Genomic DNA, 18,585 nt, shown 5'->3' on the forward strand with positions numbered 1-18,585 from the left:
AATAATCATTCCCCTGGTTAGCCATTTCATTATCAGGACTAATTCATGCAAATAAAGAATGTGCATATATAATATGAACACACAGCATGAATCTTTCCCCTCACGATATGGTTCACCAAGGGAAGATAAATTTACTTGCTTTGGTTGAAAGCGCATCAACTCAACAAGTTTCGTCTAGAGTAGTTCTACGCATGCAATACTAACATCGCTCAACAAAATTTCAGATTTGAAGACGGTCAAAGCGCAACTCATAGCTGAAATTTCACACACTAACAGAAAAGATCATCACGGAAGTAAAAAAAAATTTACATTAAGCAGCCACGCTGCTTAAGCTGGAACAAGGTTCACTACAAACCAAGCCGTGCTACGGCAACAAACTAACATTGGAGAAGGGTTCACAAACGACCCGAGAACACACCACTACTAAAAGAAGGGTCTTGCACGACCCGGCTACACACCATACTAGCGAGGGTTATCCTACATGACTCAAACTACCGAGCCACAAAAGAATTCTCAACCCAAGGTTAGCCTAGAGCACTATGTTGGTCATCCTACCCAACTATCCTACAGTTAGGCTACACTGCAAGGGGAGAATCAACACTATCCCGCTGTGTCCTCACGGAGTCCTAGGTCCCGACTCGACTCCAGACACTCCCTCGATCTCCTCAGGGTCCTCTTCCTCTTCTTCCTCTTCCTCTGGCTCCTCCTCGGCTGCCTCGGCCTGCATGTCTGCTGCTGCCTGCACCTGAGCCTGGGCATCCTCAATCCACTCCTGGGCCTGCTGAAGCTGCCCCTCCAGGTGCTGCACCATCTGAGTCCTGTTTTCCAACTCCTCCTGCAACTCCTGAATCCTGATCTTCCTCGCTCTGGACTTGGCCTTCAGGGTCTTGATCTTGTCCTGGGTACCAATCATGTGCTGCTCATGGAGGTGAGCCTCTCGAGCCTTGCTCCTGCATATCGCATTTTCCTCGCGAAGCTACTCATACATGTTGCTCAAAGCTGAGGAGTAGCTGAACGAGAGTGCTGTCCTGACATTGTAGTCGGGCATCATGTAGTTCAGGTTGCGGTTCACCCGATCTGCATAGGCCTGAGTGGTCTCATCCCTCAAGGGAAACACACTGTAGGGAGTATCCATGATCTCAGCAATGTGCTTCTCTGAGAACTCCTCAATAGCCTTCCTAGCTGCAATCTCCCAGGAGTCTGCCAGCTTCCTACCATACACTGTGAGCTGCCACGAGTCCCATTCCAAGCGAGCAGGGCAAGCAGCAATCTTCACTATCATCTGACAGCGCTCGGTGCCCAGCAAGCTAGACTCGTGTCCGGAGTACTGTGGGGGCTCAGTGTAGTCAAACGCCCTGAGCATCTGCCACAACAGACGAGGAAAGTGGCCGGTGTGGAGGGCATTGGAGTGCGCCCAACCCTCAGCGTCCACGATCACGTGCGTGAAGCTAGCCATCTGTAAGAACACATAGCGCTGACGTAAGTCACAGATTTTTAAAAGAACAGATTAAACTTGGCAACGCAACACAAATAAATTTTTAAGAACACATAGTAAAAACATGGTGATCCAAATAAATTTTTGTGAAGCGCAACCGAAGGTAACAAAACAAACAACTCAGGAATGCGAGATGCAAGATGCATGTCACGTTCTAGCGTTTCTCACCCAAACAAGTACCAAAATATGGTATACGAGAACAATCGGTGGCACGTTTACGTACTCTCCCTATATATAGACTAGTCATTCCTACGATCAAGGATTTTATAGCGCGCTTAATGTGGTTAGTTTCCTGCAGAAGAACACAGAGACAGATATAAATATCCATTTCTGGACCCTTCGTGCCAGCACACACGAACGGCCCCCATGTGTCCTACGCCACACGGGTAACGCATATGCAGTTTCCCACATATTCACACATACATTACCATCCACTATAGAGATGGCACCCAGACGTTCGACGCTGAATGGGCAGCGCTGCATACGTCATAACAACGTATTCACTTCCCGTACACTCACCTTACGGGACATCCAAGGGTAGACGTGTCCCAAGGGTCACGGTCATGGCCAACCGCATGACAAGTTTACATCTCGTAACATTGCCTTACGAAATGGCCGTGATCACAATCACACGACATGAAATCCGCACTCCATATCAGGCGGCAGATAGCGACAGGCTCATTTGAATTGAGCCTTATCACCTCCTCGTATGCTCATCATACGGGACCCGCGCACATATGAAACACGTGGGCTATTCTAAGGACTACCAGAATGCTTACCTTGCTTACCTCAACGTAGGTGCGTCGTTACAGAAGTAAGGTTTAACAAAAAGTAAAAGCTGGAAGTGCTAGAATAAAATAGATACTTAGTTGCCACCTAACTTATATAACATAATTAGGGCATACGAACTATCTATTCTATTCCTTAGCGCATCTAGCGTCAACTTTTCGAAAACCCGAAATCGTTGCAAGGTAATCAACCCAGTGCAATTTAGAGCTCTGATGCCAGCTGTAGCAGCATCGTCCAAATTAAACCGGCTTAAATGCACTAACCATTATCTTAATACTTAATCCAGTTACTGTGCACTTAAAACGGTGTAACCTGACAGGCTGTCGGGTAAAATCCCGATTAAACTACTGTACTCCAGGATCACAATTGCACTTAGACCCGTACGAAGACGAGCACAGGTGTTACAGCATACAGAAATCTTCAAATTAATTTACAACACAGGTTTTACATAAAAGGTTCGAATACAAACGACAGAGTTTAAAACACAGCGGAAGTTTAAAACTGAGTTCGAAATACAATACGATAACTACGACGACGATAAAAAAGGTGAGCTTCACATCCTGCCCACCGATGTGATGCCAACCTGCCCAACCTTCACGGGGAAGACGGGGCCCACTCGACGGTCCAACCCGGAGGAAGCGGCTGTCCAATCCAGGACGCACAGATCTCCTCGAAGTCAGTGGGGACACAACCTGCTTAAAAAGGGTACAACAACAACCCTGAGTATACTAATACTCAGCAAGGCTTACCCGACTCTGGGTATACTTAGCCCATTAACTAGACATGCCAGGCTTTTTGGTTCTAGAGTTCTTTTGCTGAAAGGCTGCTAGAAGTGAATCCTTACTTCCAATATTTTAGCTCCATTTAGTACCAAGTATTAACTAGATTCGCCTAATCATCTAGAGCACATATGGTAGATCAGATTAAGGTCTTCAAAACATCAGGTACAACATTCTATTGCTACCTTCAATACTTATTCCACTTCTTACTACGATGTGACGCAGTGACCAAGGTTCTCTTAACCGAGAGAGACGGCGAATCGATCCGATTTAACCTTGCAAGGTGGACCTAACTCACACGACACATGTAAGCCCCGCCGGGCCATGCGCGTCAACTGTTTCCACATTACCACGGCATCTGAACTACGCCTGCTAAAACCCAGGTGATGGGCCCCTCGCGGTGAACTCCCGGAGAACCCGGAGGCGGCATCCTATCCAACACCCGCCAACTCCCACGCCCAGCGTAGCATGGCGGAATTCAAATCACCGCTGTAATGTGGTACACAGCTTACCGGTTTCGACTACCTCCTACTTCCGGTATGTGGTTAGTACTGTTCAAACTCGGTCATCAGGGCCAACAACGGTACGGTCCTCAATCGACACAGGCGGGAGTTCATTTTCTCATCTATTCCAACTCATTCCCGCCCGGTCTCCAATTCTTTTTACTCATCAACGCATTTCCAAGCCAAAGCTAAGGGATCAAGATCCTAAACTCGCGAGTGACAGCAGTCACTCGACTTCTACCGAAATCCTATTTAGCAAAGCATTTCTATCGACACCTGCATACTAGTATAGGCCCACGGTACCTAGGGAAAACATGCATACTATGGTTCCATTCAACTCCTAGAACATAAATGCACAATACTTAAATAAACATTGAATAATTTTAAATTATGGTTATGCTCCGGGGCTTGCCTTGCAGGTCAGCGGGGTTAACGAGATCTTCTGGGGCGTGCTCAACGGCGACCTGCTGCTGCTCGTCTGCTCGAGGCTCCTGGACCGGCTCAGCAATTAGCACGTAGGCAGCTTCGTTCGTGGAGTCTACACGAATAAAAATATGCCATGCAACAATTAGGACACAGAGCAATGCATAAGAGCTTATGATGCGAAAACAAAGTTCAAACATTTAGCCTGAAGTGTTTCCTTCTAAAAACAACTACTAACGGCTTAGAGCAGCATGGATTAAAACCGAAACTTACTTTGCTAAGGTTATACATGCATGAAACAAATTAACTACCACACTAAATAAGGAAAAGAGCATAGCTAGGGCAAACTATAAGCAAAACCCTAACTTGCCTACATGATCCAGCAATAAAATAACCAGCTCAACGTGAAAGCAATACGGCATGACACCCAAATTTTCCAATATTTACTGCTACTAACAAAGCATTTAAATAACCCTAGCAAGGTAAAAGGAACATAAATAGACCTACACAAAAGTGCACAGCAACAGGCCATGAAACTTTTACAGTGGGCTACACATGAAATGAGTAAGCCACTGCGAATTTTCCATAATTTTTAGTGCCCTAGAACAACCGGTAATAAATAAACTAGGTTTAACACAAACTGAATTTTCAGCAGAGCAAAAGTGGTATTTCACATGCACAAGTATTTTTCTTCTGAAGATCTTGAGTTTAGAAACCCAACAAAATTGGGTTTGCATTTTTTGGATTTTTCTACGATTTAATAAGCATTAAAGAAAATACTAGCCGAAATAACTAAATAACTGGAAAACATAAAAAGGGGGTGGGGGCGCTGACAGCCGGGCCCCACACGTCAGTGGGAGCCCAGCTCCCAATCGCCCCTTCCCCCTCCCCTGTTTCGCCCAGGCGCGCAGGCAGGCTGCCCGCGGCGGCGCGGCACAGGCCGTCCGGCGACGGCGGCTGGTCGAGCCGCGGCCGGGGCGCGGGGCGGCGTGGCCGAGCGGGGCGCACATGGCGTAGCCCAGGGGCGCACGCGGCACGGCCCAGAGGCGCGCCCAAGGCGCTCACGACGGCGCCATGGCTAGGGCGGCGGCGCGCGGTGCCCCTCGCCGGTGGGGCGGAATCAGCGGCGCGGAGGGGCGGGTGTTGGCTAGGGGACCCCGCGCGGCCGTGCAGCTCGCGGCGGCACCCCGCGAGCGCGCGCAGGGGAGCCCCGCGGCGCGAGCCGGCGGTGGCACGCGGCGGCGACGGTGTTCCGGTCCGTCAAGGGCCGGCCGGCGGCGGAGGTGGGCGGCGCGAGGTTCAGGGAGGTTGAGCGGCTGCAAAGCGCGCGGTGGTGGCTTGCGAGCGCGCGCAGAGAAGGCCGGCAGCGTGCATAGTGGGGGCGGCGGCGCATCCACGGTGGCGTGGCGGCGCTGCGGCGGCGATAGTGCCGGAATCGAAAGGGGAAACGGACGGGGAGCAAGAGGAGGTCGCGGGGGACCTCACCGGGGGCTCGTTTTGGGCGGGGAAGGGCCGGAGATGGGTCGTCGACGAGAGGGCGAACTCCGGCGGTCGGCTTGCGGTGGTCTGCGGCGGTGGCTTCGATTTCGGCTGGGCAACGGCTCAATCGAGGCCGGGAAGGTGCTGCAGAGGTGCGGGGTGAGATGAGGTGGCTTGGGGCGCGAGGAAACGAGCTGCAGCGGCGAGCTTTGGCCGGTGCGACGAATGACGACGGCTCGAGCTCGTCTCTGCGCTACGCGTGAGCTCGAGGAAGGAGAAGACGATGGAAGGGGAAAAGATGGAGACGGCACCGCGACCGGATAAGGACGCGCAGTGCGGCGTGCGAGGATCATCGACGGCCGACGCGTGGAGGAGCGCCGACGAGCACAGTTGCCGGTATGGCCGGCGAGCCGCACAGTGCCGAGTAGGAGATGCACTGTTTCTTCGTTTGAATGATTTTAACTCGAATTTGACTAGTTGAAACTCCAAATTTCATATGGGAACATGAAATTTGGCCAAAATAAAAGTTGTAGAGGAAAAGAAGATCTACAACTTTCGTTGTGGGCGAAAGTTGATTTGGAGCTCGGATCGATGACAAAAACGAGATCGAAAACGGCTAAGACAAAGATTAAATCGCGGACTCGGTTAACGCTAACGACAAATTTGAGTCCACGATTAGCGAGTTAACTCGTGATTTGCGGGACGATTAACACAGGGGTGTTACACATGTTGCTAGTGCATCAGGTGCTACTCGCGTGAACTGTGATTGTCTCTATCATATTCAGGGTTGTAATGTGCTAAATGCTCTGAACTCAGCTTCCTGGTGTTCTCTGAACCTCTCCTCTGTATATTGTTTCTGATGTTTAATATATGTTCGTTATCAAAAAAAAGTCAAGCTTGTGTGGAGTTGTGCTGCTTCCTTGCTTTCTTCACGGATCTGCAACTGTGCATGTGCATGCACAGCCAGCCAAAGGTTAGCAAATAGCAATGGATCGGAGCCATACGATGACATGAAAACCCAAAACCCAACCCAACCCTATCGCGGTTGCATACCTTTCATATTTATAGTACGTAGCGCAGAGGGTAGAGATCGAATTTCTTAGACGACGTGCGTGCGTGGCCGCCAGAATTTGTCATTATCGGGTTAAGGGTTAGTGTTGTTGGGTGGATCCAAGACCGGCGACCATAGAGAGAGGGGTGGTGACGGTGTAAGATTACCGCTAGCAGAGATTACTGGTAACCCCCGTTTAGAAATTCGGTCAGGGGTATAAACCGCGCAAGAACTTCCCTTGAGGAAACGAGTTTGAGACAGTCGATTTAGACAGGTTCAGGCCGCCCGGAGGCATAATACCCCACCTCCTGTATGTGTGGTTATTGGTTCTTTGGTGATCTTGAGTTGGGAAGCCCAAGCCCGGAACCTGTGTACTCGTTAGGTCCCGAAAAAATCGGTCCCTTTTACATGTCCTGGGATCTTTCTATTTATAGACTACTTTTGCCTTCTCTGTTGCTCTCTAACTAGTGCGAACACGCCATTTGCATGGTGGGCGCCATCATCCAGGCTGTCCTGCCTCTGTCAGGCGGGCAGGCATCTTATCGGGGCCACCGTAGTAGCCACCTAGGGTCCCACCACTGTCAGAGCCGTCCGGGGCTGCCCCGGGAGACCCCGGGGTGGTCATAGACACTGGCCGGCGGTCCCTTTCACCCCGGAGTGTTCCGAGGCCTTATGCGCGCTCCGGGGCGTCCCCGGGGGCGCCCGGGGTGGTGCGAGCATGGCCACGTGGTGGCTTCTGGGGTCGTCCGGCGGACCCTCCTGGTCTGGGGCGACCCTGGTCAATCCCGGGGCTCCGCCCGGGGTGACCCCGATCTTTACCGTGACGGGGGCGCCGTAAATGGGAGTAGGTCCCAGCCACCGCCAATCTTCAAGTCGATGGGACGGGCAGCTCAGAGATAAGTTGTCCGCCGCCTATCACCTTATCTTCTGAGCACGCGGTATCGCCGTAATCATGATGTTCTTACGGAGAAGCCGCGCGTCCTCTCGGGCTTTGTATAGAGTCCTGTGGCGAGGCGCCGTAACCGCCCGGTAAAAGATCTTTTTGCCAAGCGGGTGTCTTCGAGGGGAAGGAACCGTCCCTCCAGATTCCGCGCGCCGGGCCAGGCCCGGCCCGCTCTGGACGGACGCCCACCACTGGGGCGTGGACGTCGTGGTGGGTCCCATGGTCGTGCCCGGTTGACATTGCCGGCTGACACGGCCAGCGGGCCCCGTCCTCCTTAATCTCGCATGAGTCCGGAGTTATGGGGACCCCTGTTCCCATTATGCTGACATGTGGGATGGCGGCGGCCCGGCGGTGAGGCTGGCAGCGGGCCTGGGGAGAACAACCGGTGCCGGCGGCGGGGACGGAGGATGCCGAAGTCGGAAGGCACGGAGGAGGCGGTGATGTGGCCGATTGGTGGGCGGCTCGGGCGTCAGTGAGGCTGCTGGTAGGGGAGGCTGACGGGCCGATGAGGAGGTGGTGATGCGGGTGGAAGGTGGGCGGCTCGGTCACCGACGAGGTCGCCGACAGCCGCAGGTGGTGGAGGAGGCGGCCCGTCGGAATCTGATGGAAGAAGAAGGAAAGGAGGAAAAAGAAAAATAGTAGAGAGGAAGCTTCATTCACTCCTACTGCTAGCGGCGAACGCGCGTCCTACAGTGGAAGGAAGGAGGGTAGAGATCGATGAGAGAGATGAATTGAAGACGACGACAGCGCAAGAAACAAGCCAGAGCCCGAGGACTATCTCGTGGTCGTAAGCAAAACCGAAACGCATATCGATCGGCAGGCATCTCATCTTGTTGTACTGCCTGACATAGATGTTTGATTGGATGCTTTGTTTTCTTTTAATTTGTTGCGTTGCATATTTGCATTGGGGACGACGATGACGATGGTGATCATGAATGCTGTGAGCGAGTACTGAATGCACTTTTTTTTAGAATACGCAGGAGAGCTGCGTATCATTGCATTAAGAAGAAAATAAATGAGTTTTTTACAACGCGGGTCATAAGGGGCGCACGCACACCTCAACAAGCAAAAATAAGACTATACGGCACTATAATTACAACCGAGAGGCTCATGAAAAGCAGCCTAGCTAGGAACAAAACTACTCGTTCTCAACTGGTGAGGCCAACGAGTACTGTATGTGAGCGAGTACTGAATGCACACGTACAGTAAAATCTTAGGGAATTCAGAGTAGCTAGCTAGTACTGTGCATGTGAGCGTCGTCGATCTATCTATTTCCCCCGATGGATTGGAGACGATCGACCGGCCTGGAGGACCCGATCGAGGTTCCAGCTGCCAGGCATATGCACGTTCCTGGTCGACTAGCTATGGCTGAAAGCTTGAGATGGTGGAGTAGTTGGAGAGAGAGAGAGAGACGGAGCTTGGACGAGGATGATAGGGCCCGGCCGGCCAGCAAGTGTGCAGAAATACATGGCGATCGAGCATCGGATCGGAGGAGCACAGTCGCCAATACCTGAGCGCTGCTGGCTGGCTCTCTGGGCATGGTGTCGGCCACCGGCGATAGACCTGATCTGACCGATAGATGGATGGGTCGGCCAGGGCCAGGGCCAGGCCGCCCGGAAGGAGCAGCTACCTACCTATATTCCTATAGCCTGACTGCTGCATCTGCAAAGCCTGAAATAAAGCCAGCTAGCCTGAAATAAAGGATTGGGCAGCAGCTAGCTCTAGCTGGTTGTTGCTGCAGGCAGTACTACGTTGTTCTGTAACCGCAAATAGCGTGGAGACACACACCACACAACCACAGAGCCGACGACGCAGCACCTGCGCTAGTAGTTAGAGACGCGCCATGGCCTGCAGCATATAGTATACCTGATGATCCAATAAGGGATCGGAGGCAAGCCAAAGAAATGTCCTGTCCTGTCACATGCATATAAGTATGCTACAGTAGTGTTCTTTAATTTCGATTTTTCACTTGAATATATTCGCTGACGAGCTAGATGGATGGATGCAAGGCCAATGGCCAGCAGCCCAGCAGCAGGCAGGCTCCAATTATTTGCCTTCCTGCATGCATTATTGCTACTACTCCGTACTCCATCGTGTGTTTGGAGATCACCCGCTGTCATGCATGCCCATCTTAGCCAGGCAGCCAGCATGTCTGGTCTCCTGTCGTATAATAAAGAAAACATCATTTTTCTTATAACTAGCCAAATGTGCCCGCCATTGCTATGGATAAATACCGTATAAGTATCGGATATGTACAATTGCACTGCGTTAATTTGTCGTGAACGAGTCATGGACGGAGGACTGGTCCGACTCGCCTAAAGTATGGACCAAAGCCCACATGTCGATTATACAAGTTGGACCAAAGGAAAAAGACCCAAAACTCGAAGCAAGACTTTATTTTTTATAAAAAAAGGACACCCGAGAGATGGGCTTGGGCTTCGGGACTTGGGGAACCGGCGGGCTTAAGCCCTTTGAGTAGTACTGGGCCGGCAGCTTCTAGCTGGGCTGGCTTACCATTGAGTCGGAGTGGCAGCCTACCAGGCAAACAAGGACGGCGGGCCTGGCCTGGTTTGTTGAATTGCTGCAAATTAAACTTTTTGCAGCATGCATGTTGTGGACCTCTTGATGCAAATGCGTGCCTTCGTCCTTGGTGTAGAAGACAAGCCCGAAAAGATAATAGTACTAGTAAATAAATGATGATGATGCCATATCATGCATCCCAAAAGAAAGGACTTTTCCTATTCTCAAAAAAGAAAGAAAGGACTTTTCCTACATATTATATATGTATGTGTGTGTGTGTTTATTTGTATATATAATGATAATGGTAGCATGCATGCATGCATGTGACATGAGCGAACAAAAATCCAAGCAAGCAGTCGATCGGGATCGCAACCAAGTAATAATATATATAATGCATGCGTGCGTTGACTCTTGATTAATTTGGACCACCTAATAATGCATGCATGCAGCATGAGGCTAGCCGGCCGGCCGGCCAGCCAGTGCGGGCAGGGCACACACGAGTAAGGATCGGATCGGAGTAGATCGACGACCCGACCGCCACCAGGCCATCCATCACATGCAAGGATAGACACGACGACAGCTAGCTAGCTAGGTCAACCTTAGCTTTGTCGCATCCCCTGGCCTGGCTCTGGCTTCAACTCTTGCATCTCCCTCCCCGGCCGGCCGGCCGGCCAATACTACACTAGTATAATGCAAGCCACCACATTAATTGCCTTTGGTCTTTTCCTTGGGATTATCCATGTACTACTATGTGATCTCCATTCCATCGCGCGACGATGCATGCCCACACCACACAACCTATATCATCGCCTCGCCGGCCCGCCCACTACTAGCTAGCTATAGTTGCTAGTATAACGAAGAAAAAAAAGTCAACTCGTTCCTAATAATGCATGCTTTTGCCATCCATCCAGTGTGTGGTGGTTGCCCCGGCCCCCTAATAAGGCCTTGTTTAGTTCTTTAGGCCAAATTTTTTGGGTATGGAATCTTACAATTTCCTAGTACTAAATAAAGTTTATTAAAAAACTTTTTGCATGGATGGATTGTATATCACGAGACGAATCTAATGAGCCTAATTAATTTATGATTAATCCATAATTAGCGGATGGTTACGGTAGCATCACTGTTGCAAAATCATGGATTAAATAGGCTCATTAGATTTGTCTCGCGATTTACAGTCTATCCGTTCAAAAAGTTTTGTAAATAGTACTCCATGCATGTGTCTAAACATCTGATGTGATGTTTCTGGGTGTAAAAACTTGGGATCTAAACAGACAGGGCCTAACATAGTAATACCAGTACGACCGTACCCCTGGCTAATTAAACTAAAAGGCACGTCGCAGCAGATGGACCGCGCCGCAGTTAAATAAAGCTAGCTTGCACGCGCACCTATTGTTGACTTAACTACGACGTACGTGTGTGTTGCCTAAATTATATTATATAGTTTGGTATATGTACCTAATCTTTATACAAGACGATATAGTAAAAAGGTTGAGCACATTGTTCAAAGCATGCATCTTGGGTCCCGGCCGCAACCATTGTCTCTCACTAGTAAAGTGGGTTGCTCACTTTTCCTCCATGAGCTGGCCTGGCTCTTGAAAATTAAAAGAGATCTTCTCTTTCATTCTTCCGTACGTGTAAGAAAAATGCATGCATGATGAGTTGGATTTCTATGATGAGGTGGTCTTAGCTTGTTGGAGAGGAGGTTGAAATAAAGCTATATATATATATATATATATATATATATATATATATATATATATATATATATATATATATATATATATAGGACACCGCTATTCCATACTCTGGGTATGGAATACTTATTCTGTACCCGAGCCAGCCCCGCCCACCGGTCGCGCCTGGCGCTAGGTGAGCGCCTGGTTTTTTTTCTCTCCCAGTTTTCCTCCCGGCCGTTTTCCTCCCTCGCTGGTTTTTCTCCCCTAGAACAGATCGCTGGTTATTCACATGGTTTTTTTTTCACGGATTGCTTTACACATGCGTTCTTTCGGGAGTTGTGCGGCACAAGTTGATTGTTGGGAGGTGCGCTTGGTCAGTGCACTCTTGACACGTTCGTGGATGCATGGGAGAATGCATACACTTTTCTGTACATGTATAAGATTAAATTGGACGAGCACCCATGTATTAGATTAATTATTCGGTACAGTACAATTTGATCAATTCTGTCTTTGACATGTTGGTCAACACATAGTTTCTTGCAACTGAAATTCATTGGCCTATCACAAACACTTAAAAATAGGCTGTCAATCATAAATACTACATAATTTGGTTCCAAAAACACTTTATTAGCATAAATACTATTCATATCACTCTTTGTTTTTCAATCTTCCCCTCAATCTCCAGACTCCAACTTCCTACTGATTGATTGGCATAAAGTGAAGGAAAAAAAACATGTATACGCTGGCCTTCACCTGCACCAGGCATGACAAAATAAATTCTTTGACATCAATCATCATGCCATTAGAAGGGTTATGGACCAAATTACAGGCATACAAATGGATGTCTCGGAAGGACATGAACCATCAAGCTAACAATAATTTTCTACACTTCCCTGGAGATATTTTAGCCTTCACTGTCATCTGAGCTTTTTTGGATGTCTTCTGTAAGGCTTACAAATGACAGGCTTATTTGTTTTGATAAATCTGCTCTAACGAGAACTTGGAGCTGCATGCAAATGTCTATAGTTCAGAACAACAGCAGGTGAGAGCTCACCTCTCATGCCGAAGCTGAGCTTCCCATGGAGCGTCATTGGCATCTGAATTCCTGAACTGGAGGAGGCAAAGCAGAATATGCTCCTTGTGTCCTCAGACTACCCACAAGCGAGGGAGATAAACTGAGAACAAAGAAATCACTTGTGATATTTGAAAAAACAAATACGAAACGTGGATATGCCTCACATATCAAATGATTGTTTATATTCTGCAAGAACATAATCGCTAAGTACAAAACAGAACAAAAGGAGTGTTCTTGAAATTGACAATAAGCACAAATCTAGTAAAAAGTTACAAGTACACAAAATGAATCGTATCTGTGAAATCAAGGATGAATACATCCAGTAACTTTCTTAATAATAGGCACTGGTTACATGGCTTGCAACTATGCAAGTAATAAAATCTACCTTCCGCCTATTGGATTTGCTGGAGCAATAACACTGCATCGAGCTTGAAGAGATGTGATGATTCCTGCCTTTGACATTCTGATACTCTGTTGCTCCATGGCTTCATGAATACGAAGAGAATTATATATTCATAAGATAGAAATCTATATGCTAATAGTACAGAAGATTCCAATGCAAATATTATAACATACCTATCTTGATCGTTCATCTTGTCAAATTCATCAATAAGGCATATGCCCCTATCAGCAAGAACCAGTGCACCTCCCTCAAGTGTCCATTCCCGTGCTACTGGATCCTTGTGAACTGCTGCAGTGAGACCAACAGCAGAGGTTCCTTTTCCAGTTGTATATACCGCTTGGTGTCCCGTTTTCTCCACATACCTACAAGATGGAAAATTAGTGGTGCAATCTCAAATGATGAAAAGTGATTGATTCTGTCCTTACTTTAGAAATTGGGATTTTGCAGTGCCTGGATCACCCAGGAGGAGGACACTGATATTGCATGTTAGACGATTCATGGCCATAAATGGACGGAGCAATTCATTTGACAATCTGTTGAGTTCAAGTGCTTATGTGAGATATTGTACATTAGCATATGGAGTTGCATCAAGAGATTGAAGAGTAAAATAACAAACCCTTTCCCCAATCCTTGGATCCTTGGACGAAAATCAATGCACGAAAATCTAGTGGATTCGGAATCGGTAGCAGTAACTTATCTCAATGAAAGACACAAGCCAAGAGCCAAACGTAGACTTATGCCCACCGGGTCGCCTTCGATGATGTTTCTTCACGGATCTAGCACCAGCATCCCTGGAACCAGCTAAGCGGCCTTGCTCTATCTGCCCTCCATGGAATCTACAGCCGATCCCATTCTTTCCACCGCTCTAAATGGCTCTTGCAGCCGGTCCACCCATTTCTCCACGGATCCTCTCTCATCCATCGATCTACAGGCTCAGGGATCAGGACGAATTATGTGGCACATTTTTCACAAAACGAATGACTCGAATTCAATCAATGAGAATCTAAAGCGCAAGGCCATACCACGAGCCTGATTAATGACATCCTCCGCCCAGCTGGCTCTTGACGGCACTCATCCTATGTACGAAATGGAGCAGGGCATTGAAAATAGGAGATGGCAGGGATGCGCTCGTGGGCTCACCGACGACAAACGCCGGTGGAATCAGTGGCAGCTGGTGACCGAATCCCCCATGGCGGCTGCTCTATCTTTGCGCATTGGAGAGAGCTTCTATTGGGGAGGTGCCAAAGAGGTCGGTGAAGCTGCAGAGGACGCCGCGCGAGCTCGCCGGGAGCCGGCGGCGCAGCCTCGCCGGGGCGGCGCAAGGTCCCGCCAGGGCAGCGCGGGGGCTGGCGGTGCAGGGTCTCGCCGGGGCAGCACAGGAGCTGGCGGCGAAGGGCGTCGCCGGGCCGGCACGGGAGCCAGCAGCGCAGGGCGGAGCCGGGGCAGCACGGGAGCAGGCGGCGCTGACCCTCGCCGGGATTGCAGCTGGCCGGTGCGGCACGAGAGGAGCAGCGGGAGAAATTGGAAACTGATTCGTCCTCCCACGACCTATCAGGCTTTCTCCAACCATTCCCCCCATCCAACTCCCCCCAAACGTACGATTTACTATATTTTACTATCTCCCTCCAAAAAATTCCTCCCCCTATAACTCCTTCTCTCCAACCATTCCCTCCATATCTATTCCCCCTATATACTATCACTCATTAACTAACTATTTAATTAACGTTTTTGAATTTAAAAAAATCATACAGTATTTGTACTGCCATAATACACATTATCATCGTGTTACGGGGCTCAAACGGGATTAATATCGCGAAGAAACAGTGTGATTAGAGATATAGGGGGAGTTGAAACTCCCCCCATACGTGGGGGGAGATTCATCTCTCCCCCTGCGTAGGGGGAGCTGTGGGGGAGCCGTTGGAGCGCTCGCTCCCCCCAAAGCCCCCCTACGTAGGGTGGGGGGCGGCTTACGGTGAGCCGTTGGAGCTCGCCTGGCGCTGGCGGAGGAAAAGAAAAAAAACAGACGGAGGGTGGGGAAACGGCGAAGAGCAGAAAAATCGGACGGGGTGGGGGAGGCGCCCGGTGCGGTCAGGTCGGGAGCTGGTTGGCTCGGGTGCTGAATATTATTCAGTACCTAGAGTACCCAATAGCACTATATATATATATATATATATATATATATATATATATATATATATATATATATATATATATGCACCTCCTCCGTCCCACAATGTCAATCATATATACATACATGCTCCATCATATCTCGATCGATCCATATCCATTGCTAGCTTGCTTGCTTGCTTGCTTTAGTGGTTGCTAGCTAGCTAGTAGTAGAGCTAGACGACGATCGACACAACAATGCACGCAGCAGCAGTTGCATTAGTTGCATGCACCAGGTCGATCGGCCTAATTAATATATGATATATTTATTTATTTTGTTGGGTCAGTTAGTCGTCGTTCAACTCTTCCTTCTCTTCAATCATTATGTGCTTCAGATCAGATATGATCAGATCATCATCAAATAAATTAGTAAAGAGCAACTGCTACAATAATATATATGCATCAGCCTTCAGGGCAGGGCCAGTAGCACTCTCTCGAGGGTACATTGGTCTTTTACCTTGCTGGCTCTTTGATATATATATATATATATATATATATATATATATATATATATATATATATATATATATATATATATATATATATATATATATATATATATATATATATATATATATATATACCCTTGGCGGCAGCTGGTTGGTGAGTGAAGTCACTACGGCATTCCCACAAACGCAAGAGTTGCCAGATTTCTTCTCTTCTCTTCTCTTGCCTGCCCTATAGCACGCAGCAGCCAGCAGGTAGCCAGAAGATCGAGCCAGGCCGGCCGGCTTGCGCTAGCTGTAGCAATTGTATTCGATCGATCGAGGCCCCAGCAGCTAGCTAGCTTAATTAGCCATGGAGGAGGAGCTGCAAGTGCCGCCGCCGCCGCCGCTTGATGAGAGCGGCTGGCGGAGCAGCGGCAGCGACGACGATGGCCCTCGGCGCCGGCGGGAGTCCATGGTGAACAAGCTCATCTCCACGGTCTACTCCGGGCCCACCATCAGCGACATAGAGAGCGCTCTCTCCTTCACCGGCGGCGCCGATCAGAATATTAATATTAACCTGGCTGATGATGCCATGGATAACTACAGCTCCGGCGGCGTCTCCACCAGCCCAGCGGTGTAAGTGTGTGTGTATATCATCGATCTTTCTATATATATATATATATATATATATATATATATATATATATATATATATATATATATATATATAATTGATCTGTATGTGCTGCGTCGTCGTAGGGTTCTCTCCCCTGCAGAGACGAAGGTGTTGAGCAAGATGGAGAACAAGTACACGCTCAAGATCAAGACCTCTGGGAACGGGCTTGCAGAGGATGGCTACAAATGGAGGAAATACGGGCAGAAATCCATCAAGAACAGCCCCAACCCAAGGTACATACTGCTACTATTTAAAGTAGGTAGTGACTCCGATCCGATCATCATCATCATATCCAGCGAGCTACCAACAATACCAAATGAGGGACAAGCAGTAGTATAGCTAGCTAGCTGTGCAGCACTGGCCCTGCGGCTGCCAGTGTGTGTGTGTGTGTGTGTGTGTGTGTGTGTGTGTGTGTGTGTGTGTGTGTGTGTGTGTGTGTGTGTGTGTGTGTGTGTGTATATATAGTGCAGGTAGATAGCTTTATTTCCCAACTGAAATGTCTGAAAAAAGAAATATCGATCGCACTGTCATCTAGCTAGCTAGTGCAGGTAGATATATAGCAGCTTAATAATTAGTGGACTTGAAAGATGTTCAAAGGTAGGTGCGCGTGCCTAGGATCAGATCGACCGATTATTCCTCCCACTCCATTAATAATTAATGATTGTGATATCTGAATATGTATTGTATATTTGTATATATATGTACCTGAGATGAGAGAGATACAGAAATTAAATAATGTATTGTGTGTTGTTGTTTGCATGCAATGCAATGCAATGCAGGAGCTACTACCGTTGCACGAACCCTCGGTGCAACGCGAAGAAGCAGGTGGAGCGCGCGACAGACGAGGCGGACACGCTGCTCGTCACCTACGAAGGTCTCCACCTGCACTACACCTACTCCCACTTCCTCCTGCAACACCACCAGCAGCAAGCCCCTCCTGCTCCAGCAGCAGCAGCAGCAGCAGGCATCAGCAGCAAGAAGCCCAAGCTGCAGCCGCGCGGCGGTGGCCCAGCAGCGCCAGGAGATCTAGACCGCCTATTCCTCCTCCACGGCGGCGGCAGCAGCTGGCAGCATGCTGCAGCGGCAGCCTCGCCAAGAAGAAGAGAGGATGGACTGATCCCTCATCAACAAGAAGCAGAGGGCTACGATGACGACGGCTTTGTTGATCATCATCGTCGTCACCAGCAGCAGCACATGAGTAGTAATAATAAGGGCCAGGGCCAGGGGGGGCTGCTGGAAGACGTTGTGCCGCTGCTTGTCCGGCGCCCCTGCAGCAGCAGCGGCGGCGGCGGCGGCGGCGGCGCCAGCACCTCCACCCCAATTGCCGCCGCCAGCAGACCGACGTCGTCGTCCTCCGTCTCATCATGGAATAATAACCCAACGTCGCCCTACTACAGCATCGACATGGCCATACTCTCCAACATCTTCTGATGATCAACTCCATCGATCGACAAGTGTGTGTGTGTGTATATATATAGTACTACACTATGTATATAGCTAGAGTAATGTAATGGAATGGAATGGAATGGAATGAACGCCAGTGCAGTCTACTACTAATAACTACTATTAGTACTAGATGATTGATGAGGGTATATATGTATAATAAATAAAGGGATGGATTTGATTGACATTGCTGTTCAATATGTATGTACATCTGTGGGCTGTAGCATTTGACTCTTATTTTTCTCGAGGCCCAGCCCACAGATGAGATGCATGTAACCCAATACTCTAACTGGGCCGGCCCATTACCAGGAGGAGGGCTGGTCGAACTTTTTTCTTTTTTATATTTAAAAAAATTAAAATTTCAAAAATATATGTCCGTTTTCAAAAATTTCAAAAATATACCCCGGTCGCCCTCCCATAGGGCGACAGGCCCAATGTGTAATTTTTTTTTTCAAATTTGCAACGAAGTCCCTGGAGAAAAAAAAAACAAGCCCTGTCGCCCGTTGGGGGGGCGACAGGGGCCTGTCACCCGGCCCACGGGCGACCGCCGCTGGGCCCGGTCCACAGTCGCGGCAGGGGGCCTGTCGCCCCCCCCGGGCGACCGGGGGGCCTGTCGCCCCCCCCCCCCCCCCCGCGGGCGACCGGGGTCTCCCCCCTTATAAAAGCCCCAACCCTCCCCTTCCCTCCTCATTTGAGCCCGAAAATTCCACCAAAAATCCAGAAAAAAAAGAGAGGA

At 49.0% G+C, this 18,585-nt stretch overlaps 2 protein-coding genes across 2 annotated transcripts; one reads left to right on the top strand and one right to left on the bottom strand.

Moving 5' to 3' along the window:
- Positions 1 to 12,191: 12,191 nt before the first annotated feature.
- Positions 12,192 to 13,476, bottom strand: LOC120675148 (DNA replication licensing factor MCM2-like; the record flags this gene model as incomplete). The annotated part of the gene is made up of 3 exons (XM_039956231.1): positions 12,192 to 12,833; positions 13,119 to 13,218; positions 13,310 to 13,476. Coding segments are annotated over 3 exons (291 nt in total), but the record flags the coding sequence as incomplete, so codon positions are not given.
- A 2,440-nt stretch (positions 13,477 to 15,916) lies between these two features.
- On the top strand, positions 15,917 to 18,027 carry LOC120673111 (probable WRKY transcription factor 57). The gene is made up of 3 exons (XM_039953801.1): positions 15,917 to 16,366; positions 16,490 to 16,639; positions 17,186 to 18,027. Exons 1-3 carry the CDS (start codon positions 16,101 to 16,103, stop codon positions 17,835 to 17,837), a joined length of 1,068 nt encoding a protein of 355 aa, XP_039809735.1. The 5' UTR covers positions 15,917 to 16,100; the 3' UTR covers positions 17,838 to 18,027.
- The last annotated feature ends 558 nt before the right edge of the window (positions 18,028 to 18,585 follow it).

Source organism: Panicum virgatum, chromosome 5N (assembly GCF_016808335.1).
Source record: "Panicum virgatum strain AP13 chromosome 5N, P.virgatum_v5, whole genome shotgun sequence".
NCBI classification, from domain to species: Eukaryota; Viridiplantae; Streptophyta; class Magnoliopsida; order Poales; family Poaceae; genus Panicum; species Panicum virgatum.